The following is a 23,639-nucleotide window of genomic DNA, read 5'->3' as shown; positions in this document are numbered from 1 at the left end:
GTGTGATAGACAAACAGAAAGTGGAGGATAATTGTGTTTGCATTCATTTGTGTTCAGCCCCACTATTTTGCAAAAAAAAAAAATAATAATAATAATAAAACATTTTGCTGCAAATTCAGCAGCAGGACTTTTTGAGTATTGGTCCCTTAACCTTGTACATCTAGAAACCAACATTTTGGGGCATTCTTTTGTGTAGAATATATCAGGATGGGAAGAGTTATCTTCAAATCTTTTCACAAATTCTCAATTCAATTCGAGTCCGATGTGAATACTCAAATGTCTTTTAAACCGTTCCATAATGTCTAAAGGTGAACCTCTCCCCATGTCATGTCTTGTGCGACTTCTGACAGATTACTTTCCAGAATTGCTCCGTGCGTTTGCTCAATCCATTTTCCCATCAACTCTTATTTAACTGCTGCTGGGAAGAAAATAAGCAACCCTGCAGCCTGGTGCTGCCATCACCAAGTCCAGCTTGTTCGGGAGGATGCGCCATGTTAGTTTTCCACCACATGCAGCCAAAAAAAAAAGCACATAAATTAATATCACCTTTGTGAGTTGATTTATTCTTAGGTTTTTTTTTACTGCACACACTTCCCTTTTGTTTCAACAGCTACAAATGTTTATTCAGTCTAGACACATGTGAGGCATAGTTGAGATGTTTTCTTTGACAAAGCTCCAAGTTGGTCAGAAAAACAAACCTATACACTATATACACTTTCAAATACAGAAAAATGGCTACTTTAATGTTTCACTTTTATGGACCACTCTGTATATGGCTGTTTGGAGAGGAGGAAGATTTAGTTATCACTGCTGTTGGCTCGGAGCCAGCTGGATTTCCCCCCCGAGAACATTACCAGTCGTACACATTCTCACTTTAAAGGAAGCTCTCTGTTGGCTCTCTTCCTCATCTCCAAAGCAGAAACAGACCCTTTGGAAAAAAAGAAGGCATCGCTAAAAATGGGAGAAGCTGCTAACAGAAAGCTCTTACTGTAAGCGTCGATGTTTTATTTCTGGGTGCTCGTGACGTCAGACGTGCCTACTACGCTGCGAGGCCGGCAGACTGAATGGATTTTATTGTTCTCAGATGTTCTGGGGAGTCTGACCAAAACATTCCCCATTATTCCATTCGTCTTCTACAAATGGGCCGGCCAGTAAATCGAGTCCAATAAAATAAAGAAAAAAGAAAAGAAGCGAGAGAGAGAAAAGGAGCCAGAAGTGGCATGTTTTCTTATATAAAATTAGCTCCTCAAGCTGATTTTCCTCGGGCCTCTCTGATTTTCCCTATTTGCGCATTAAATCTGTTTTGAAGCACAGAGTCTTACTCCAGCAGGAAACTCGATACATTCCTTCTAAGAAAACTCTGCGCAGTCTAGTTGATTTACACTAAATTAACGTGAACACGTCTGTAATTAATTCCAAATTGGAGAATTAACTCTGGAGAAACTTCTTTCCAGTCACTGCAAGAGCTGCAGAATTAGCAATATGTGTTATTAATAAACCGTGAAAACTCCTCTGTATCATTTTCTTTTGTAATTTAAAGTTGGATTTTATGTCTTTTGTGCATTTGTGCAAACACGACAGGGTCACCCAGGGACGCCAGGTGAGACTGGACCTCCTGGACCTCCAGGAAGACCAGTAAGTCATCACTTTTATTTTTTCATTATTTTATTTTATTTTTTATTTTTTTTGAGTGCAAAATTAAAAAAAAAAAAAAAGGAGGAGTCCTTTTTGTTTTAAAATTTTGCACTCAAAAAAAAAATCACTGAATGCTCTTTTTACTAGAACTGTAAGTTTCGCAACTGCAGGCGATCTCATTCTGCAGGGCTAGTATTCCCAATATGCTGCAGAGGTTTCCTGAGCATTATGAACTTTGACAGCCTCCCGCTGAATGCGCATTATCCGCCTGTCAGTCATAAACCCAACACCTATAACCAATTACAAGCTGCTGCCGGCCCCCTCGTCCCTGAGGTGTGTCTCTACCATGGCCCCCGCTTGGCTTAGCGCAGGCCCTGCCCCTGTTCAAAGTGGGGGCCACTGAGCCACCAAAACAAACATAAACATGGAGCTTTGGGGGCAGCAGGACAGGATTCCGGAGCGGGCTCTTTAATTGGTGTGAGTGACAGATCTAACAACAAACCCTATACTGTGTTCCCGAGGTCAGGCTGCTCCCTCCCTGGGGTCAATAGCCATGGGGGCCCTCTGGTCTGTCAGTGTAAACCTTTGTTTTATCTTTCCATCCTTTTTTCTCTTTTTTCTGCCCCATCTCCTTTCCCCTTTATTCCCTTTTTTTTTCTTTCTTTTGTTCATTAGGGCCCTGCCGGAGCAAGTGGGCCAGCCGGCACCAGAGGACCCAAAGGCTTGCGGGTAAGTTAGCGGGTTGACACAAGCTTTAATCGCTGATCTGCGGTGAAGGCGTCCCAGCACCATTCAGTTTGGCTCAAGCAAGTGTGTAAATATTCTGCTGTTTGTTTATGAGAAGAATATACAGCTACTTCTGCACGACTACAAAACATCAGGAACCCAGTGAGGTGATATCAAGCTTCCTCAGAGACGTAGTTTCACTTTACATCAGCAAACTTAAAGGAATTTTACATGCATTTATGTGATGGATTAATAAATAGTACATCATTGTTAAGTGACTGCAAAAGGATACATGCATTTACATTTTTAACAAATAAAAATCTATTAAAAAAATGTGGCATCCCATACTTTTTATATGTTTGACTCAGCTCCCCTGAGTCAGTACTTTGTTGAACTACTTTTACAAGCAGCCACATCCGCAAGCCTTTTGGTTTGCATAAAACAGCACATTTAAATTGATTTTTTTTTTTAAATGCCCTCTATTTGCAAAACACCCTAAGCTCAGTAGCATTGGAGTGTGAGCATGTCGTCTTTCTTGCCACAGATTCTCAATCAGATTTAAGTTTGAGTTGAAGAGTTTTCAACCCTCTAAGACGTTTTCCTGGAGGGCTACTTTGATTGTAGCTCCATCCATTTTTTTATAACAATTCTGACCATCTTCTACATCAGCGCCAAAGATCCACACATGATAATGATGATGATGATGATGATGATGATGCTGCCACCACTACCATGTCTAACTATGGGTGTGGTGTGTCCAGGTTGATGCTCAGTTTCGTTCTGGCATTTTTTCCCCTTTGTTAAAGACAGATAGACAATTTGAAATGAATACACGACTGAAGCCAAGAGTGATTATATTCTTTTCTTAAAAAATAAAAAGAATACCTTGCTTTCAAAGCTTATGCACCAGTAATACTTTAAAATACTGGAGACAGTGGCTTTAATATAGTCATGTTTGTTCTCTGTTTTCAAGGCAAAGAAGAGTAAGTCAGCCGAAATATTTTAATTGTACGCTTATATAATCTAAGAATCTTAGTTCTAAGTTTAGACAACTTTTATTCCTGTTAACCATGTGAGGAGAAGAAAATAACCCTGAGGTTTTTGTTTTTTGTCAGAAGCCTTTATGTAACACTGGCCTTGCTGTGGTTGGCCTGGGCACACTCTCACTCCAGTGTGTGTTTTTGGTTCGTGCTAATGTCAACAGGTTCCCCTGCTCTGTCCAAGATTAGAAAGCTAAATGATTCATTTACCTACACAAAACATCATTTCATCACAGCAAGAAACAAGTTACGGAAAAATAATCTTTTTCTTTTCGAAAATAACACTCATCAGCAGCTTAAAAAAATAAAGCTGACACAACTTATAAGAAGATGTAGGATGAGACTGGGTACAGTTAAAAAAAAACATCAACTGTATCATATGCACCATTACGTCTTTTATCTGTAAAGCTCGAAGTAGAAAATAATAGTGACAGAAAAACATCTGCTTTTACTCAGATTCAAAACTTAAAATGCTGATTAATGTGAAAGTGTCTGCAGGATGGCTTCAGAACATAAAAAAAAAAAAAATTGGATCCAGTGCTGTCTTTATTTTCACTCACCTAACTCAGTACCTTCATGCTGTCGTGTTACAATCACAGGCTTCAAAATGCTGCGCTGAGTTTCTGTGTGAGAAACTTACACAAATTGTTGCATAATGTGAAATGAGCAAAAAATTATTAATGGTTTTCCAACAATTTACCAAGAAATACCTCAAACATGTAGGGCACAGTTGTATTCAGCTCCCTTTACACTGAATAAATTCAGTCCAACTTTCCTAGAGTCCCATAATTCGGCAGTGTTGCAGACTTTATTCTCAGTATAAAGTAGTTTTGTGAAGGTCTCAGAGCTTTTTTTCTTCTTTTAAACAAACTGCGTAATCAGAGGAAAGGAACACACAAGACAGGTCAGGGATGAAATTGTTTAGGGGATTAAGACAGGATTAGGTTATACAGTCGTGCACTCCGCAAGTCATTCCTGTGAAGAAGAAGAAGAAGAAGAAAGGCAAAGAAAAGCACAAGAAGTCCTGTTTATAGTTTGTCACAAGCCAGAGGACCCGGAAAACATGTGGCAGAATGTGTTCAGGTCAGATTGACACAAAACACTGCCTAGAGCGAAGAGTCAGCTTCCAGCAGAAGAGCGACAGAAAGCCAGAGCAACAATGAATTGGTTGAGGATCAAATCATTTTCATGTGTTAGAATGGACCAGACAAAGTCCAGACCTAAATCCCATTGAGATTCAAGACATGGAAAATGTATATGTATGTTCACACCAGTTCCCTCTCCAGTCTCTAGGTTTTTTTTTTACCTGAGTAGAAATGACATAACTTTCAGTCTCTAGATGTGAAAAGCTGGTGGAGGCTTATTGCAAATAACGTGCAAATTTAATAGTGACAAATGGTAAAACTGACTGAAAAAGTGGCAGAAATGCATATTGCACTTTGGTGCTTTTTACCAAAAAACAAAATATTAATAATACATATTTTCCTCCTACAACACAATTATCACCATTTTGTGGTAATCTCTCACATAAAATCCCAATAAAGTATGTTAATATTTCTGGTCTTAATGTTACAACATGTGGAAAAGCTCTTGCATTATATCTGTTTGCTTAAAAACTACTTGAAATTATTAAATCAGTCCCAAGTACTACAAATCCAACATTTACATTTTTAAAATATCTGGAACAGATGATTTCTCTGGCTATCTGAGGAGTTAATATGCACCATGTTGCAGAGCATTATTCCTACCACTCAGCAGTCTGTGGTTGCTTCTGAGCTGGTTTAAATTGAACTGGTTGAATTCATGCTTTTGGTATTCATTTTGTCTGCCATTTTTGTTAGTCAGAAAAGAGTCTTGAATCCGCGGCGCATTAAAGTTACTGGATATAGCTCGTTTCTTTTTGTTAATTATTTGTCTGGAAGTGGAGGGGCGGTGGGGGGGAATATTTTCCCTACTCATCAGCTAATCAGCCAATGTAAACGGAACCAGCGGGAAGCAGGTACCCCAGACAGGAATGTTAATGAGCAGTGGCCATCCAGCTCTATGTATAATAGGCTTATAGCACTTCAGCTATTGTTATTGCCTCTGGGCCAGACTCCCACTGCGCCTGGTCATCAATCAGTCAAACAACAAGGCCTCCTTCGGTGTGATGTCCTGAGAAACTTGCCATGGATTAAAAAAACAAAAAACTACTTATGTAACAACCAACAACCAAGCGACTGATCGAGATTTTTTATGTATTCACTGTTAATTAGTGAGCATCGCTATGTCAGTAATGCTGCATTTTCCAGAGTAAAGCTATGAAATTTGACTGGACGCAGGTGCAAAGCAGATGAAGCGTATTGGAACGCTGCCCTGACTTATATTTGTTTGTATTGGTCGCTGGACTAGCGGGAGTTTGCAGCAGTTTGGATTAATTATGTTTGAAGGTTTCACTCATGTAAGATAAACAGTTGAACTGTGTTGATCTTTTGTGTATTTAAGTTTGAACTCTTTTGCCCTGAATCGAGTGGCAAAATCAATGTTAGGATAAGATCAGTGAGTTTCACTACTAGAAAGGCCAGCCACCTTTTAGTATATCAAGACTCTGCATACATATATATATATTTTTTTTTTTGTAGAAGTGCAGTTTACAGATATTGCGACCCTCACATGAGGACATGCTGTTTGTTTTGTCTGGCGGTGCTACAGTGACCTCTGTTGGTGAAGTGACATGTCTTGTTTTCTCAGGGAGCAATGGGGCCTGATGGTCCAACAGGAGAGATGGGGTCAGAGGGCAAGAAGGTAAGAGTGCTGGCATTTACTCAATAAAATTATGCAGTTGAACTGTATGAACATAGCAATTACATATTTTTTTAAAGACAAACACTTAAAATAAATGGGCGGCGAACTGCACTAGTCTTCCGTTTTATCTAAGGAATAGTACATATACAAGCAACTCAACACTGATTATCTTATCTTTTCTCTTCACTGAAGGGTTCCGATGGTCCTCCAGGAAAAATAGGTTTCCCAGGATCACAGGTGAAGCTCCTAAACACCATTCTACTTTTCGTTTCTATCTCAGATGTGTGTGTGGTTTTTTTTTTTTTTGGCAACTATGTTCTCAGAGAACCTCTGCTTTGAACCAGCAAGGTTGAGATGCAGACTCAAGTATGAAAAAGAATCACTTTTTATTCTTTCATGGTTTTTTGTAGAGTTTATTACTAGACATACATATGTGACCATAGAACATTACTCAATTTTTATTGTATGCTCATTTAATGGATTTGGCTATCCATAAAGTGCCATTCAAAAGCATTCAACACTTTGAAATTTTCCTCTTTTTTTTTTAATTACAACAAAAAAAAAAACCTTTTCGTAGTTTTAATACTAAGCGGAAGTAAATATAATATTATCTAGTATTTTTTCAGTAAGATTTCTAATATATGTCGGGCACAAGTCAAATTAATCATTTTAATTCCCGCATTTCAGCAACATGTTTAGTCAAGATAAAGGAAAATCTTTTTAGAACAGGTTTGATTTTAACCAGCTCTAGTTTTCTACAATTGACTTTTGTTAATCCTGTCTTGCCATCCTTTATGTCCCCAACAGGGAAAGATCGGAGAGCCGGGAGACACTGGGCCAAAAGGTTTTCCAGTAAGTTCAATGTTTTGTTTTTGTTTTGTTTTTTTCTGTGACATCACTGAAAATAAACAAGTTGTTCAATAAATTGCTAAGTTAACACATAAGTTAGAGATGCAAGGCTGAAATGGTTTAGACATGCTGTATGTAGAGGATGAGTGGTGGATTTATTGGATAGAACTTCATGGATGTAGTGAAGGAGGGTTGGTGTAGCTGAGATGAATATGGTAAGATCTACTCTGAAAGCCAAAGGTAGAAGAAACTTTCTAAAATCTGGCTCATAGTGCTTTTTTTATACGTGCTAAAAAAATAAGTTGTGTAAACTTATTGTGTTTCTTGGTAAGTATTGTGTTAATTTTAGATGATGTACTGCTATCTTCCTAAACTCACAGATTGTTTTGTTGTCAGGGAATCCAAGGGCCTTCTGGACCTCCAGGGGACAAGGGAATAGCCGGCGACCCGGTACGTTTAGACCTCTTTGTGGTATTATCAGTCCAGCTCATCAAACATGTCTTCATCTCATTCAAGAAATAGAACTGTAGTTTAATTCTCCCGTCCCTCAGTCTGAAGTAAATTAGAACTGGTGAAACACAGAAATGAGGATTAAAACATTATATTAATTACTATGTGTGTTACTATGTGTAATTATTATGTGTTTCTATGTGACATAGAAAGCTGTCACAAAGTTGTCTCATTTTTCTTTTTGTTGTTGTAGGTTTTACCATAAATTGCTAGAACCTACAGCAAGCTTTGAAAATATAGCTTTAGTAGACATTGCCTCCATATTTGTTCATTTTCCAAATTTTTGTGCTGATAACTTTCGTAATATTTTAATTATTGATGCAGCCTTGGTTGTCATGTAAGGTCAGAACACTGCCTCTAAAGACTGATTTTGACCTGTGATTACCAATAATAGATTACTGATCTATAAAGATCTCCTGTTTGGGAATTAAATTTTGACATATATTTCCTTTCTTTTTTTCTTCTTCTTCCTGTTTCCTTACTCTGAGCATTTTTTCAGAAATATTAATGAAAGACAATGTGGGAAGTTTGAATGAATCTTCATTATTTGGATTTTTATACATCAGCTGGGGAGTTATCATTTCTATTTTCCCCTATTGTCACCATTTTTTTTTATAATAGACATGACAAGCTTACACTTAGAGATTGTATTTTATGATGAAACGGCGTAAATAAGTTGCTTATTATGTTGGTTAGGTCATTAAATAGGTTTAATCCATACATTTTCTGCTTGTTTTTTCTCCTTATGTTGTTGTTTTTCGTACAAATAGTACTAGATCTTGATTTCTTTAACGTAATGATCATTCAAGCTACCATGTTGTCTTCTGCAGGGGCCACCCGGACCACCTGGGACTGTTGGATTGTTGGGGGAAATTGGTCCTAAGGTAAGCAAATATACAACACCTTGCAAGACTAATCAACTTTTCACATCTTTTCACATTGCATCCACAGGTGTCAGTGTGTTTTCTTGAGCCTCAAGGTATCAGACCAACACATAATTGAGCACATGTGTTTCCAAATAAAATCTGAAATGCGTATGCCATACGTATGTGTCAATAATTTGTAGAAGCACTTTTTTCTCTTAATTGTAGCTGCAAGATCAGCCAGATGGAAAATCTATTTTAAAGTCTTGCCTCAGCTTCTCAGTGAGATGTTTAATCTCCAGCTGTATGTTCAGGAATGTTTGTCTGTCTGGAAGGTGCATCTCCACCAAAGTCCCCAAGTCTTTTGCAGCTTCTAACAGGTTTTTTTCCAGCATTAGCCGTTGATTTAGTTCCATTCATATTCTCATGATCTCTGACCACGTTCCCTGTCACTGCTGAAGAAAGCATTCCCACAGCATGATGCTGCGATCACCGTGTTTCATTATGGGGTTGGTGTGTTCAGGATGATGAACACACCACGTACACGTAGCAGTCTGCTTCTTGGTCAAAAAGTGGAAGACTGGTTTCATCTGACTACACCTCGATACGACTTACGACAAACTGGAGGCAGGATTTTCCACGGCTTTCTTCCAACAATCGCTTTCCTATTGCCACTTCTCCATAGCAGCTAGATTTGTAGAACGATTAATAGCCGTCTTGTCAAGAGATTCTTTCACCTGATCTGTGGATATTTGCAGAGAATTACCATGGGCCGATTTTCTCTGTTTGATTTATTTGCCTCTTTCCCCAGCCTGTCAGTTTAGGTGTTTTGGTAGGTTTTCAGGTATTCCATGCTCTTAACAATGTCAGATGATGAGCTAAACAGTGCTTCATGTCCTGGGCAAAGCTTTGGATGTTGTTTAATCACTTAACTCCGCTTCAAACTTGTCGAAAAGTTGTCTCTGACTTTAAGTTACACTTTTAAAAGTGATATCAAAGCAAAGAGGCTGAATACACCATAATTATCTGATTTTATCTGAAAATAAAACAAAAATGGTAAATTATGAAAACTTTTATCCCACAATGTCGTGTTGGTCTGTCACATAAAATCTCAATCTATGCATTAATGTTTGTGAGAGGACAAAATTGGAAAAAAGTTTAAGAGGTCTAGAAACTTGTTCAGGGAGTTGCACAGATACACAAATTTAATTCCATATTTATTACAAGTAAAATACAAATATGTGATTCTTAGCTTCTTTCACTGGATTAATAAAATTACATCATAATATATCATATAATTATTATATAATAGTATATATTATAATTAATTAATCTACCCTATTAAACGAATTAACTGCAGCTGACATGCTTCCTTTTTCAATTTGACTATAGTTAAGATAGTAAATAATGGAACTTGGCGTTGATGTATTGTTTTCATGCAGTGAAACTATCTTAACATTTTAAATCAGGTTTCTAATTTTACTATGGTCACTTTTCTAGGGTCCTGATGGCAAAGAGGGTGAACCAGGACTTCCAGGCGAACCTGGGGAGAAGGCAAGCAAACTAAACCATCGTAATTATGCCCGAATGCTTCATTTAGGTTCTTTTTATCAACACTAAAAATTTGCTGTCTCTGGGTCTCAGGGGGGGCTTGGACCAGCAGGGAACATCGGAGAGCAAGGACTGATAGGGCAGAGGGTGAGTTCGTCTGAACCAAGTTATGAAACCATTTGGTTTACTGAAAAGCTGGAGAGTTGGTTCACTTTTTTATGTGTGCAGGGCGAGTCAGGTCTAGAGGGAGAAGCTGGTCCAGCTGGTCCTGATGGAGCAAAGGTAAACATGATTGCACACTATACTTAATGCTGCATATGTATGTTATTGAGAAAATACATGAAAGAATCAGCCAAAATTAAAATAGCCACTTGTATTTATGTGATTAGGGTGAAAAAGGTGACATGGGTCAGGAGGGTGACAAAGGTGAAAAAGGTGAAACTGGACTAAAGGGAAAGGAAGGTCCACCTGGTAGTCCTGGACTCACTGGCGTCCGGGTAAGTCATATGCCTGCTTGAAATTCATGCACAATTCACTACCTTCACCATAAAGCATCCATTTGAGCTTTATCAATTCATTTCTCTATTGTTTTTACTTAAGGGTTCAGAAGGAAAGCCCGGTAAAATCGGCGAACGAGGCAAACCAGGCCTGAAGGTAAAAACATTAAATTACCTAAAAATCACTTAGCAGCAACAAATATAAAAAAAAAAAAAGAGGGACTGCAACATCTGTTTCAAAACCTTGGGAGTTAATTATCATGCTTTATGCATGTCTAGGGGGCTAAAGGTCAGCTGGGTCACCTTGGAGAAACTGGAACAGTGGGAGAGACCGGACAGCCAGGATTTGTAGGGCCGAAGGGTTCCAGAGGGACTATAGGACATGTGGTAAAGTGCAACAGTAATGATGAAGACACACTTAAAGCAGCCATTACTTAAACTAAAAACACTTGAGATGTTATAATGGATGGTGTGATTAACTGCATATTTGTTTCCCGCAGGGAGCGCCGGGCCAAATGGGTCAGCAAGGTGAAGTTGGTCTTCTAGGCTACGAGGTTAGAGAAATTATTAGCATAATACTCAGAAACATTCATAAAACTTGAATTCTATCATGTTGTAACTACAAACCTCAATATATTCTATTGGCATTTTATGTGATGGACCAACACAAAGTGGAAGGAAATTGATCAATGGTTTGTCACAAATATAATTTTGAGATATCCCAAACTAAAATCTGCTGCAGCAACCGAAGGCTGTTTTATGAAGACCTAGCTAATCTAAAGATTTACTTATAGAGGTTAGCCAACCCATAGATTAGTCAGGCTTCTCTAGTGATTCTTCTCTAGCTAAAGGTTAACCTAGGTTAAGAGGTTGTATGGTTAACCTAGAAGTTATCCTCTACTTAGCTTGGTTAGGTAGAGAAGAAGAAGTTGAAAAGAGAAGGTGGGAAAGGGTCCATTACAAGTCATGAAGGCAACACAGCAAGTATGTAGAAGAAGTTCTTCTAGCCACATGAAATGAAAATTGACCTCTTGGGAAACATAAAATGACACTCTTACCATAGTGCCAAAATAATGCAGTGGGGAATAGTAGATCTGAGCTAACAGAAGGATAGGTAGCGCTAAACAATGGAAGAAAACCTTTTTTAATCTGCAAAAATCTTTAGTCTGGGATGAAAGTTTACCTTCCAACAGGACAACAACCCTAAACAGACACATACAACTAAAGAGGAACTGCTTAGATCCAGACATATTCCTGTCTTATGGTGGTCTAGTCAAATTCTCCTGCTGCTGTTGCAGTGGAGATTGGTTCTATAAGGAGTTCAGATGTACATAAACTGCATGAAGATTGTGGATCGTCTGATAAGGGACTGTAGTATTTCATTACTTTTTGTTGTCACTTTGCCACAGGGCCATCTGGGACCACAGGGCCCCATGGGGCGTCCAGGACCAAAAGGTGAAAAGGTACACCCCATTCACTTTATGTGCAATGTTGATCTCCAGTTTTTCTGTGTAATAAGTACAAATTCCTCAGTCTGACTTCAGCATTAACCGAACATGTCCTGATGTAGAGGCTAGAGTCTCGAAGGAATCCCAGTTTGATTTTACAACTTTGACATTGTTTCTGTTCAGGGTGAGCAGGGTGACGACGGGAAGCAGGAAGGTCCTCCTGGTCCTCCAGGTCTCATGGTAAGTCCTGTATGACTCTGATTCTCTATATTTCTATTGGCTGTTCTTCTACAAATTAAATTTAATCAGAAAATCTGTTTATATATGTATTTTCTGTGTTATCAGGGACCTCCAGGTGACAGAGGAGAGAGGGGTGAATCAGGAGACCCAGGGTACAAAGTAAGAACGACAGATTATTTCAAAACAAGTTATTTAGGTGTTTTGATAAAGAGTTTTAATGTTATGTTCTTCAGGGTCAAATTGGTTTGGATGGAGAACGAGGCAGACCTGGAGCTCCTGGACAACCAGTGAGTGACCAAACTTTAATGTCACGCAGAGCAGAGTTTATGCAAAACAAACATCTCATCTATTCGTGCAGGTTTTCTTGGTATGCTTTCATTTACAGAAAAAAAAATAAAAAAAATGTCGATTGCAGGGTCATCCCGGGCCTCGTGGACAAAAAGGACCTAAAGGTGCCAAGGGAGACCAAGTAAGGATGTAAAGAAATGCGAGATATCTGTAAAGAAAAATCTTTGCAGAAATTCAAAATCAAAAACTGGTACTGGATGTGAATCACAAAACAAAGCATTAAAATAAACATTGTTCAATGTGGGAATTTGGGGCAACAATTTGACAACAGATGCTAAGTCACCACATCACACAATGTAGTTTACAACATAGTACTACTAAACTATGTTGAATAGAAAGTTTCTAAATCTGTTTCAAGATAAAGAAGGAAAAAAAAGAGAAAGAGAAAGAAAAGGCCATAAAACAAATTTTGAACAATTCAACAGATATGTCCTTAGAAATGTGGTTTAGTACGAAAAAAGACTTGAGCACTTATAAGGTGGATTCTCTGTTAAGTCTAAGTTAATAGTGTTTATCTCTCTAATTTAGGAAGGCGTGACTTTTCAGTACTTTGATGCCGTTAGTTTATTTAAGCAACAGACCGGAGAACTTGATGCACTGCTATGTTTTTTTTTAAGAGCATTTACTGAGCTTGTTTTAGATTACTAGACTATTTACTGGGTTGTTTAATAAGTTTAACTATTTGTGCAACATCATGTTAAAATCAACAGGCCTTTGACAAAACTAGAAACTTGAGGGCAGAAAGAGCAAGTAAAAATGTTGATTCACTCACAAAAATAAAAATAATTTAGTAGTAAAAATTATTTAAGTATTTCACATTTTAAAAATTTTATATATATATTTTTTCTTCATCCAGGGTGAAAAAGGCAAAAAAGGACAACCTGGACAAAAAGGAGCTCGAGGAACTGAGGTATGTCATTGACTTCCTGTAGGACAAAGCTGTTCACATTTTCCACAGCTAATGACTTGTTCACTGTTTTAGGCTGGGATTTTCACTGATACAAGTTCTTCCAAACAAAGAAAGAAATCTTTCTAAGAATAAAAAAAAATTGAAGTTCAACATCAAAAATTCATAATTTCAAATTCAAAATTAATATTTTATTGATGACGTCACTTGCTGTCATTTCAGGACCACTGACATCCAACAATTTTTACTCCAAGGCATATTATGGCAGAGAGATGTGGACTATGCTTAGCTAAATACAACAAGTGACTCACAAACCATTTTAGCTGCACAGACTAAAATAAAGATAAATTCAAGAGCAAGAAATAATAAAAAATTAAATCAAAAACGTTTTAGGAGTAATATTTTAATAAGGTGAACGTATGAGACATTTTTTTTTATGTTTTGGATCTATTCTCTGATCCCTTTCCTACAAAAACAAACCCACTTTGTTAATTTTATATGTTTAAGTAGGTTAAAAAAAATTTTTAAATGCTAATTTTTGTATTTTAAGGAAAACTTATTTTTAATTATTTTCGTAAGCCTGAAGTACTTCAAACTGGAAAAATCTGTGGAAAAATGTTTGGACACAAATATTGTGTATGGGCACCTAAAGCATTAAGCCAATGTGTGTCTCAAAGAACATTTGGACATATGTTGCTTTTGTACCAGAAGTATTGCCATCTCTTGAACTTTTTAACATTTATTTTATTACAAAAGTAAATCTCTATTTCTTTTGTTCTCCAATTTATTTTATACATACCTGCCTCATTTATCTGACACCTGCAAATAAAATCCTATGTAACCAATGAACTTCAGAAGTCACCTGATTGATCATGTTTACAAGGAATCCTTAAGCCAGAGAAGTCAAATAACAAAATGTAGGACTCAGGTATACAAATACTTTTGCAACGCACTGCATCACTGTGAAGCATGTAGCTCAGTCTGGGCGTAACGCCTTCATTCTCCTCAGGGTGGGGGTGGTCCTCCTGGTCCCAGAGGCGTGGTGGGTCCAGAGGGCCGTGAGGGAGTGCCCGGGGAGGACGGAACTACAGGAAAAGATGGAAGCAAAGGCATGCCGGTGAGACTCCTTCACAACTCGTTTCATAAAAGTTCTCATTCACACAGCTATTGACTTTCTGGGCTGATTATATGCAGTTATTGTACAATATTATTGTAATATTCTACGCTAACAATTTGCCATATTTATCGTTGTTCCTGTCACATTTTCACTCTGCTCTATATAACTGCAACTCTTGAAACATACCCAGCATCTTGTACTGGTTCAAGTTGATTGGATATTTTGGTAACACTTTATTTGAAGGGGGGTGAATAAGACTGTCATGACACTTTCATAAACATGACATAACACCTATCATGAACATGAATAAGCCTTCATGAATATTTGTGACTGTTGTCATAAAGCGTCATTCTGTAAATTATGACACTTTTAATACAAAGTTGACATTATTCAAAATGTCTTTGTTATGACAACTTGACATTAACCAATAAATCATTACTGTTTAAACTTTACCTTTAATAACATAAAGTTATCTACTTTTTAAAGTGCAATCAGTAATACTTTTATAACAAATTTATATCAGTAATGATCTCTTGGTTGATGTCAAGTTGTCATAACAAAGACATTTTGAATAATGTCAACTTTGTATTAAAAGTGTCATAATTTACCGAATGACGCTTTATGACAACAGTCATAAATATTAATGAAGGCTTATTCATGTTCCTGACAGGTGTTATGTCATGTTTATAAAAGTGTCATGTCAGTCTTATTCACCCCCCTTCAAATAAAGTGTTACCGATATTTTAAATGCTGTTGCTATGAACCAATCGTTAACTTTCTCTATTTGTGAATAGGGAGAGCAAGGTGATGATGGGGCGGTAGGGCTTCCTGGTAAATCTGGTGGACGCGGCAAAACTGGCGTTCCCGGGCTCCCCGGAGAGCAGGGAGACGTAGGGCCAAAGGTGAAAGAAAAAAATAAATGGGAACAACTGTAGCTCCTTGGTTGTCATTGCATTGACATATTATTGGTCATGTCTTCACCGATAATGCAACTGTTTATCCGTCCACTCAGGGGGAGCAAGGTCTTCGAGGCCAGAGTGGACCTTCAGGAAAAAGGGGTTTCAAAGGTGGAATGGGACAGCAGGGGCCACAGGGAGACAGAGGACCTAAAGGACAGCCTGTGGGTTTTACTCAGACTTAGTCATTATGAATACTGTACAAATCAGTCAATTCAGCTTATTTTAGATGCCATGTTTTTCTTCATTTTTAAACTTGATTGTTTTTTCAATAGGGTGATGCAGGACAACAAGGTTTTCCAGGAGTTCTTGGAGTTTTTGGACCAAAGGTGAGGTCATTTCGAAATAGCAACTCACAAATTGAATCCAACATTGTATTGCCAAAATGTATGAAGAATTTAGAGTTGTCAGAACACGACCAGGGAATTTATACATATATATATATATATATATATATATACACAAAGAGAGGGAAGGTCGTCCGCACAGAAGGGGTCTAGCAGACATAGAGCACAGCTACAAGTATACCTGGGAATACCACAAGCAAATGGCAACCTTGATGAGGTCACAAGGAAAGGAGCCACAGCCAAATACCTCCAACGAATAAGGCAAGTCCTGAGAAGCCAGCTCAATGGCAAGAACAAGATCCGTGCAATAAACAGCTATGCCTTACCAGTAATCAGATACCCTGCCGGAATAATTAGCTGGCCAATGGAAGAGATGAAGGCCATGGATGTTAAGACTCGGAAGCTACTAACCATGCATGGAGGGTTCCACCCCAAATCCAGCACCCTTAGACTGTACACGAGCCGTAAGGAAGGAGGCGGAGGACTAGTGAGTGTGAGAGCCACTGTCCAGGATGAAACATCCAAGATCCATAAATACATCAAGGACAAAGCCTCAACGGACGATGTGCTCAGTGAATGTCTCAGGCAATGGGGAACAGAGGATGAGGTGCTAGAGGTACCATCATGGGAGGACAAGCCTCTACATGGGATGTACCACCGACAAATAACTGAAGTGGCTGATATCAGGAAATCCTACCAATGGCTGGAAAAAGCTGGACTCAAGGACAGCACAGAGGCCCTCATCCTGGCTGCACAGGAACAGGCCCTAAACACCAGAGCAATAGAGGCTCAGATCTACCACACCAGACAAGACCCAAGGTGTAGGTTGTGCAAGGAGGCCTCTGAGACAGTCCAGCACATAACAGCAGGGTGCAAGATGCTGGCAGGGAAAGCGTACATGGAACGACATAACCAAGTGGCGGGCATAGTGTACAGAAACATCTGTTCAGAATATGGACTGGAAGCCCCAAGATCGAAGTGGGGAACACTCCCAAAGGTGGTGGAGAATGACTGAGCTAAGATCCTGTGTGACTTCCAGATCCAGACAGACAAGATGGTAATGTCGAACCAACCGGACATTGTGGTGGTGGATAAAGAACAGAGGAAAGCCGTTGTGGTGGATGTAGCAATACCAAGTGACCACAACATCAGGAAAAAGGAGCACGAGAAACTGGAGAAATACCAGGGCCTCAGAGAGGAACTGGAGAAGGCCTGGAAGGTGAAGACCACAGTGGTGCCTGTGGTCATCGGGGCCCTCGGGGCAGTCACCCCCAAACTGGAGCAGTGGCTCAAACAGATCCCAGGAACAACATCAGACATCTCAGTCCAGAAATGTGCAGTTCTAGGCACAGCCAAGATACTGGAGGAACCCTCAAGCTCCCAGGCCTCTGGTAGAGGACCCGAGCTCAGAGGATGAAAGAGACCACCCGCGGAGGGTGAGAAGGAAAAAAAAAAAAAAAAAATATATATATATATATATATATATATATATATATATATATATAAATTACAGTTCTTTATGGAAAATACAATCTCACCAGAAACATATAGATTTTACTGTATGTCACAAAAATGGTTGCATTCATACATGCACTGTTAATATGTCCATCCATCATTCATCCATTTGTGCATCCCTCTATCTCTCAATCCATTCACCTGTCTTATTATACATCTGTCTATCCTTTTTTATCCATCTCTCCATGAATCCAACTATATTTCCAGTCATCCATCCATGTTTAAGGTTAAAATGATGGTGCTAATACAGAACTATACAAATTTAAGCCTGGAAAAGTATGGATTTAAGAGAATCCAAAGTATGGAAAAGTATGGATTTTTTAGTTCTCATTACAATATTATTTTTTTTTTAAACAAGATTTATCCATTATACAAATTAAATGACATATTTTGCTTGAGAAAAATGTAAATTAAGTCCTGTCAATTTATAGAGGTGTGCTTCCATTTTCAGGGTCCTCCAGGAGACTTTGGGCCAACTGGCATACAGGGACCGAAGGGGCCACAGGGTGCAATGGTACATGGCTTAATAATCTAGTGAGTTTTCTGATGCTTTGCAGTCCATTCCATTTTATCCTCTTGTGTCGTTTTCATGCAGGGTGGAAGAGGAGTTGTCGGCCCTGTTGGAATTATTGGTCCCAGTGGAAGTGCAGTATGTAGTATACCTTAAATTTCTCTTGAATTTTCTCATCTTTCATGTTGCCTACAGTATTGACTAGTCTGTTAATTGTCTTCTAACAGGGTCCTAGAGGACAAAAAGGCAACCGTGGAGAGAATGTAAGTATTTCAGACTTGCTTCTGGTTTGTTTTACATACTGTCAACATTATGCACCGTATGAAAACAAAATTATGGATCATTCCCAGTCTGAATACATGTCTTTATTTTCTCAACACAGGGATTTCAAGGTCCCAGGGTATGTCTTTATATTGAGTTTCTTTCCTTCAAATATTAAAAATGGGTGTTTTAGTGTTCCCATATGTCGTAGTAGTTTATGACTTTCCACTGGATGTTCTTTTTTTTATTTATTAGGGATCACCTGGACCTCGTGGCCGTCCTGGACCTCCAGTAGGTTTCAGCTTTAATAAACAATACCAAATTTCATTTCTGCCACTGAAAACTCATTGTCTAAGTAACTTCTTTTCCTCTCTGTAGGGCCCTCCTGCAATCCCTCTTTCATTTGTAAGCACCTTAATCCTAATTGTTCAGGTTTACAAGTTGTAAAAAAGGGATTTACTAAAACATAATTTCCAAAAGTTGGCACTGAAACTGATAAAATGGGTGATTAATGTGAGATTTCTGCTCTGCAGAAAGAAGATGGCCTTGTGATTGTTGATTCAGTCACTCCTGTCAGGACTCAGGTTGGTCAGATTCGATATTTCTGTTATTTTGTGCACCAATTAGATTTTAGTAGTTGATTTCCAATCTTATGTTTTCATAACGCTTTGACGTGTTGATTTCAGTTTTAGCAATTTGCAATTTTGCTTTAAAAGCATCAATATAAATAAAAGAGCAACATTTTAAACAGTTTTGGTTGCCTTAAAGCAATTATAGTAGCTTTTTGACTTTTGTCCAAAGTTGGACTTTTAAGACAATATTTAACAGGCCAACTAGCTGAAACTACATTACAATAAAATACATGATCAAGGCAGTAAATGTAAAGCAAACATACTTAAATTATCTTTAGAATATTATGTTAGCTATCAGCATGGCTAGCACCGAGTTAAGAAAATGTAAATCTTTGATTCTTTTCATCTGTCCTCCAGCATAGACCAGCAATGGACCTGCCGATGCTCGACCAGGGTGCAGAGATCTTCAAGACCCTCCACTACCTCAGTAACTTGATCCAGAGCCTGAAGAACCCATTGGGCACTCGGGACAATCCCGCCCGTATCTGCAGGGACCTTCACAGTTGTGAACAGAAGTTAAATGACGGTGAGACGGGACACTTATGCTAGATAGAGTGAGTGTTTCATCGCTTGGATAGTTTTAAAATCAAATTTGTGATTTTTTTATTTTTCTCAGGCACTTATTGGATAGATCCCAATCTTGGTTGCTCATCTGATACAATAGAAGTCTCCTGCAGCTTTACTGGTGGTGGACAAACCTGCCTTAAACCAATAACGGTTTCCAAGGTACACAAGATGCAACTGCAGGTTTAATGAATATTTACACAAATGGGCAGTGTCGCACTGATCTCTTTTCTCCTACAGCCGACAATCGAGGTTGGTCGTGTCCAAATGAACTTCCTGCACCTCCTGAGCTCAGAGGCTATTCAGCACATCACCATCCATTGTCTGAACATCTCAGTTTGGAAGTCAGCTGAGGATCAGCTCCCTGACCATCGGTCTGTGAGATTCAAGGCCTGGAACGGAGAAGTGTTTGAAGTGGGAGGGGAGCTCGAGCCAAACGTTTTGGAGGACTCCTGCTGGGTAGGATTAAGATGTTGTAATCTGGTGTAAAGCACTTCAGACTTCATGCTCTCACACCATCTTCAAATCTGCTGAGTAAAATGTATTTATTTATTGTTGTTGTTGTGTTTTTAGATAAAAGATGGGCGCTGGCACCAGACCCAGTTTGTGTTCCATTTCCTTGATCCCACCCTGCTCCCTGTGATCGACATCTACAACCTCCCAAAAACAAACTCCGCTTCACATTACCACCTGGAGATCGGTCCGGTTTGCTTTCTTTGAGGGCCACAGCGTCGGTCGGTCTTCTGAGCACAAAGGGATGGACAACTTCCCCCTACAAATCACCTTCATGCAGGCACGGAGACCAGAAAGGTCATGTAATCGTGGCCAAACATTGTCCAAGTGAGGAAAAACTCACTGCCTGCGTCCACTCTCCACCGCCCAAAACAGACACTGCTTCACAACCAAACTCCTAGTGGACTGCAAGCAGAGAAAAAAGGAGGAAGCAGAGAGAGCAAGGCGGTGGGGTTACAGGAGCAGGGCAGTTCTTGCACTACTGGCTTCTCAGACCAACAAATGCTTCCTCAAGCTCCTTCGGGAGGATCTCCATGTTAAAGGATAAAATACCACGCAACATCTCCAGGACATTTTAAGTGAAAGGAGGCCAAGTTCAGCAGTGGATATTTGAAGTAACTTATTTCCACAATTGTATACAGTCTGTATACTTTGTGTAATATTCAGATTTTGTCATAGCACCTAAAGTAATTGGGATTTTGTAAATATAGATATATATATATGCTCTATTATTGATTTTATACATGTATGTCTTTTGTAAATTAATAATCTTTAAGTGCAATAGATAAAAGTAAAAAAAAATATTTTGGAACATAGAGCTTAAAACCAGATGCTAAAGTACACTGTGCAAAAAGGCACTTAAGCTTTTTCTCCACAATGTCTGACATCAAATTAGACTACGCTTCTCTTGTTTTAGCTGTGTTATTTGGATTTTCTTAATGCCAGAACAGTAAGACATTTTTTTAGAGATGTTTAAAAATCCTGTTCAAATTCAGAGGCTTGCATGCACTATGTGATAACTGTGGCTTTAAGAAGATGGGTAAAGTCCAGATTATGATGTCATTTTTGCAAGCTTCTGGTAGGGTTAATTCACGATGTTTTAGTTGAATGAGGAACATAACTGTTGCTTTATTGTAAATCAATACCTTAAATGCACTGCTTCCTTGTAAAGAAAAAAAAGCATCTCCTAAGATAGAGAAACACAGAAAATTGTGGACCTTCACAAGTCTGGTTTATCCTTGGGTAGCACAATTTCCAGATTCCTGAATCTGTCACATTCATCTCTTCAAACAATTACATACAAATACAAACACCATGAGGATATTCAGCCATTCTGTTAAAGAAAGAGGCAAGTTATGGATCTATGAGATGAGCAAGTTTTGGTGCTAATGTGTGTAGTACCCCCAAAACAGAAGTGTAAGGCTAGAAAGAGGGATTCATTATCCACTGTGAAATGAGTCCTGTGCCGATATGTGCTGAAAGGCCACTCTCCAAGGAAGAAGCCATCATGGCAAAAGCAACATAAAAAGTCTGATTACAGTTTGCAAATGCACTCAGGGACAACTTTTGGTGAAAAAAAAGGCAATTTGCAAGACTGAGAACACCACTCTCTGCATGAAGCATTGGGTTGGCAGCATACTAATAATGTGTGGGTGTTTTGTTGCAGGAGGGTGTTCTGCACTTCACAAAATAGGTCCCATGATGAGGACAGAAACGAAATATGTTGAAATATTGAAGCAGCATCTCAAAACATTATCCAGGACGTTAAAGCTTGTTCGCAGCGTTCCAAATGGACAATGATTGGCAGAGCCCCGATCTCAGTCCCATAGAAATCTTGGGGATTAATATTTCCCACAGTCATGCAGTTTAAGTGACAAATTACCAGACACAAAGAAAGAACATATAAAAAGTACAAAGCATTGCTTTTATTCTCTCTTTGATCATTCTGATATTTAGCATATAGTAAAAAATTTTGTAACTACCCTACACCAGGAAACATTCAGCTTCATTTCATGACGGACAATGAAGAGAAAAGTTGTTGTGTCTTTTAATACAATGTATGCAAGTATCTGGTTTAAGCTGTTTATGGAAGGATTTTTTTTTTTTTAAGTCAAACGGGGTGCCATTTTACTTGCCTTTGGTGCTCGTAGGTTGATGGTATTTCATAGGTGAATTTATCCAAAAGCAGAATTCATATATTTATGTACTCTGAACGGAAGATTTACATTTTCTTCTTGCTGTGAGAAGGACAGTGGTCACTAACCAAAGCCAAAACACAAACAGATGCCACTGATGACTGGAAGGGCTACAGATGTCAGACTGAGGAAGAGGAAGACAAGCTTAAGTTCTCAGTAGTGTTTTAATAAATCTTCTCTAACTGTGGATTACAGCTTTAGGTTCTCGCTTCCTCATTAATGAATACAAAACAGAATACAAAGTCAGCACCAGCTGAGCAATTAAAATCACAAAGACTACAGGTAGAGGCTGTCCATAAAGGAGATCTGAGCCACAGAAGAATGGAGAGCAGGTACAGGAATCAAAACGGAAACCTCCATCTTTTATCCCGGTGCTACGAACATTTCCAAAGGTGCTAGTGATAGTGCTGTTATACACCACTTTGCTAAATTATTCAAATGCATATAGTGCATGCAGGCTTTGCTTAATAAAAAAAAAGTTTATATGCAACTTACCCATTCCATTACACTGCGCTACATCCTGAACCCACTTATTATGACATAATTGCCAAATTATTTTTTTCATTTCCACTCTGCATTTAAATAAAAGCTAAATTTAAGCTTTTTTTTTTTTTTACATTTCTCAAATATTTCTGTGTGTATATCCGGCATAAATTGCAGGGTTTAAACCATTTCCAAAAATATGTACAAAGCCCCGCTGAGCTGTATGTAATATTTTTTAGCAACTAGAAGATAGTTTTTAGAGGGGGAAAAAAAATAATTATTGTAGCTGGAATCAAGTGTGTATAATTCTGTAAACCTTGCTGTATACAGTGAATCCCCTCTTGCTAATTTAATGTTATTTAATGCTGTTAATGTGGTTGCAGATTGCGCAAATTTTTGTTAGTTAAAGCAAAACTACTCTTATTGACAATGTTATATAGCCGTGCTCCCAACTGGTCTTGGAGTTTATGGGGTTTTTATGTGTAAATTTGGGGCTCCAGAGAACAAATTTATTGCAATATTATTTCTTTTATTTTTCTAAATTTTTTATTGTTTTTATTTCTTTCATGTTAATCAACCATGTACTGTATGAGAACTGTGCTCTTCTATAACTTGTGTTTTAAGGAATTATGCAAATATGTGAAAATGGTTTCTACTTTTCGTTTTGTAAATCTTTCCTGAAAATGAGCTAAGAATACCTCATAATTTTACATGAGCAAAGATTTTCTATTGCATTCGTAATTAAAACCTGTTTGAAAATATCAGACAAATGCAGCAAACCATCAAACTTTGAATGAGATCATTTCTGGTGCATTCATCTCTTATTTGTCCGCTCTTTAGTCATTGTTCAGTGTCTGTTAAATAAATACTTTAAATTTGTCTCTGGATTTTTACTGTTTACCTCAGTGAAAGTACCGTAATGTCATCTTGGGTGTTAATACCTGTACCGTATGTGTTCTATTTAGACTCACACTGGTTTCACACAATTTTTGTCTGAGGATTCCTGAGGGTGTCATCTTGGAACATTAATTCTCACACCATTATAGAAAAAAAAAGCATCAATAGATGGAAAATATTGTAGTTAAAGTGGTTAACTAAGCTAAACTTAGGTACTTTATCAAACACAACAGAGCAAGAATATTGTTCT

The 23,639-nt window shown here is 38.3% G+C and overlaps 1 protein-coding gene across 1 annotated transcript in view; it reads left to right on the top strand.

The window, feature by feature from the left end:
- Positions 1 to 23,371, top strand: part of col27a1a (collagen, type XXVII, alpha 1a) — an 81,507-nt gene extending 58,136 nt beyond the window's left edge. The window contains exons 27-61 of the mRNA XM_088010867.1: positions 1,582 to 1,635; positions 2,311 to 2,364; positions 6,132 to 6,185; positions 6,378 to 6,422; positions 6,993 to 7,037; positions 7,431 to 7,484; positions 8,375 to 8,428; positions 9,908 to 9,961; positions 10,052 to 10,105; positions 10,187 to 10,240; positions 10,348 to 10,455; positions 10,559 to 10,612; positions 10,735 to 10,842; positions 10,956 to 11,009; positions 11,865 to 11,918; positions 12,087 to 12,143; positions 12,249 to 12,302; positions 12,377 to 12,430; positions 12,559 to 12,612; positions 13,348 to 13,401; positions 14,408 to 14,515; positions 15,310 to 15,417; positions 15,528 to 15,635; positions 15,747 to 15,800; positions 17,785 to 17,847; positions 17,929 to 17,982; positions 18,072 to 18,107; positions 18,227 to 18,244; positions 18,361 to 18,396; positions 18,484 to 18,510; positions 18,639 to 18,689; positions 19,095 to 19,263; positions 19,354 to 19,463; positions 19,542 to 19,760; positions 19,875 to 23,371. Coding sequence (XP_087866993.1) covers positions 1,582 to 1,635; positions 2,311 to 2,364; positions 6,132 to 6,185; positions 6,378 to 6,422; positions 6,993 to 7,037; positions 7,431 to 7,484; positions 8,375 to 8,428; positions 9,908 to 9,961; positions 10,052 to 10,105; positions 10,187 to 10,240; positions 10,348 to 10,455; positions 10,559 to 10,612; positions 10,735 to 10,842; positions 10,956 to 11,009; positions 11,865 to 11,918; positions 12,087 to 12,143; positions 12,249 to 12,302; positions 12,377 to 12,430; positions 12,559 to 12,612; positions 13,348 to 13,401; positions 14,408 to 14,515; positions 15,310 to 15,417; positions 15,528 to 15,635; positions 15,747 to 15,800; positions 17,785 to 17,847; positions 17,929 to 17,982; positions 18,072 to 18,107; positions 18,227 to 18,244; positions 18,361 to 18,396; positions 18,484 to 18,510; positions 18,639 to 18,689; positions 19,095 to 19,263; positions 19,354 to 19,463; positions 19,542 to 19,760; positions 19,875 to 20,021 — 2,481 coding nt within the window. The 3' untranslated portion in view covers positions 20,022 to 23,371. The remainder of the gene's footprint in view (positions 1 to 1,581; positions 1,636 to 2,310; positions 2,365 to 6,131; positions 6,186 to 6,377; positions 6,423 to 6,992; positions 7,038 to 7,430; positions 7,485 to 8,374; positions 8,429 to 9,907; positions 9,962 to 10,051; positions 10,106 to 10,186; positions 10,241 to 10,347; positions 10,456 to 10,558; positions 10,613 to 10,734; positions 10,843 to 10,955; positions 11,010 to 11,864; positions 11,919 to 12,086; positions 12,144 to 12,248; positions 12,303 to 12,376; positions 12,431 to 12,558; positions 12,613 to 13,347; positions 13,402 to 14,407; positions 14,516 to 15,309; positions 15,418 to 15,527; positions 15,636 to 15,746; positions 15,801 to 17,784; positions 17,848 to 17,928; positions 17,983 to 18,071; positions 18,108 to 18,226; positions 18,245 to 18,360; positions 18,397 to 18,483; positions 18,511 to 18,638; positions 18,690 to 19,094; positions 19,264 to 19,353; positions 19,464 to 19,541; positions 19,761 to 19,874) is intronic.
- Positions 23,372 to 23,639: the final 268 nt, after the last annotated feature.

The sequence above is a fragment of the Poecilia mexicana genome, unplaced genomic scaffold (genome assembly GCF_051168715.1).
Source record: "Poecilia mexicana isolate PSO_F unplaced genomic scaffold, ASM5116871v1 scaffold_12, whole genome shotgun sequence".
NCBI lineage: Eukaryota > Metazoa > Chordata > Actinopteri > Cyprinodontiformes > Poeciliidae > Poecilia > Poecilia mexicana.
Note: the sequence above shows the minus strand (reverse complement) of the source record. Positions and strands in the feature narration are given on the sequence as shown.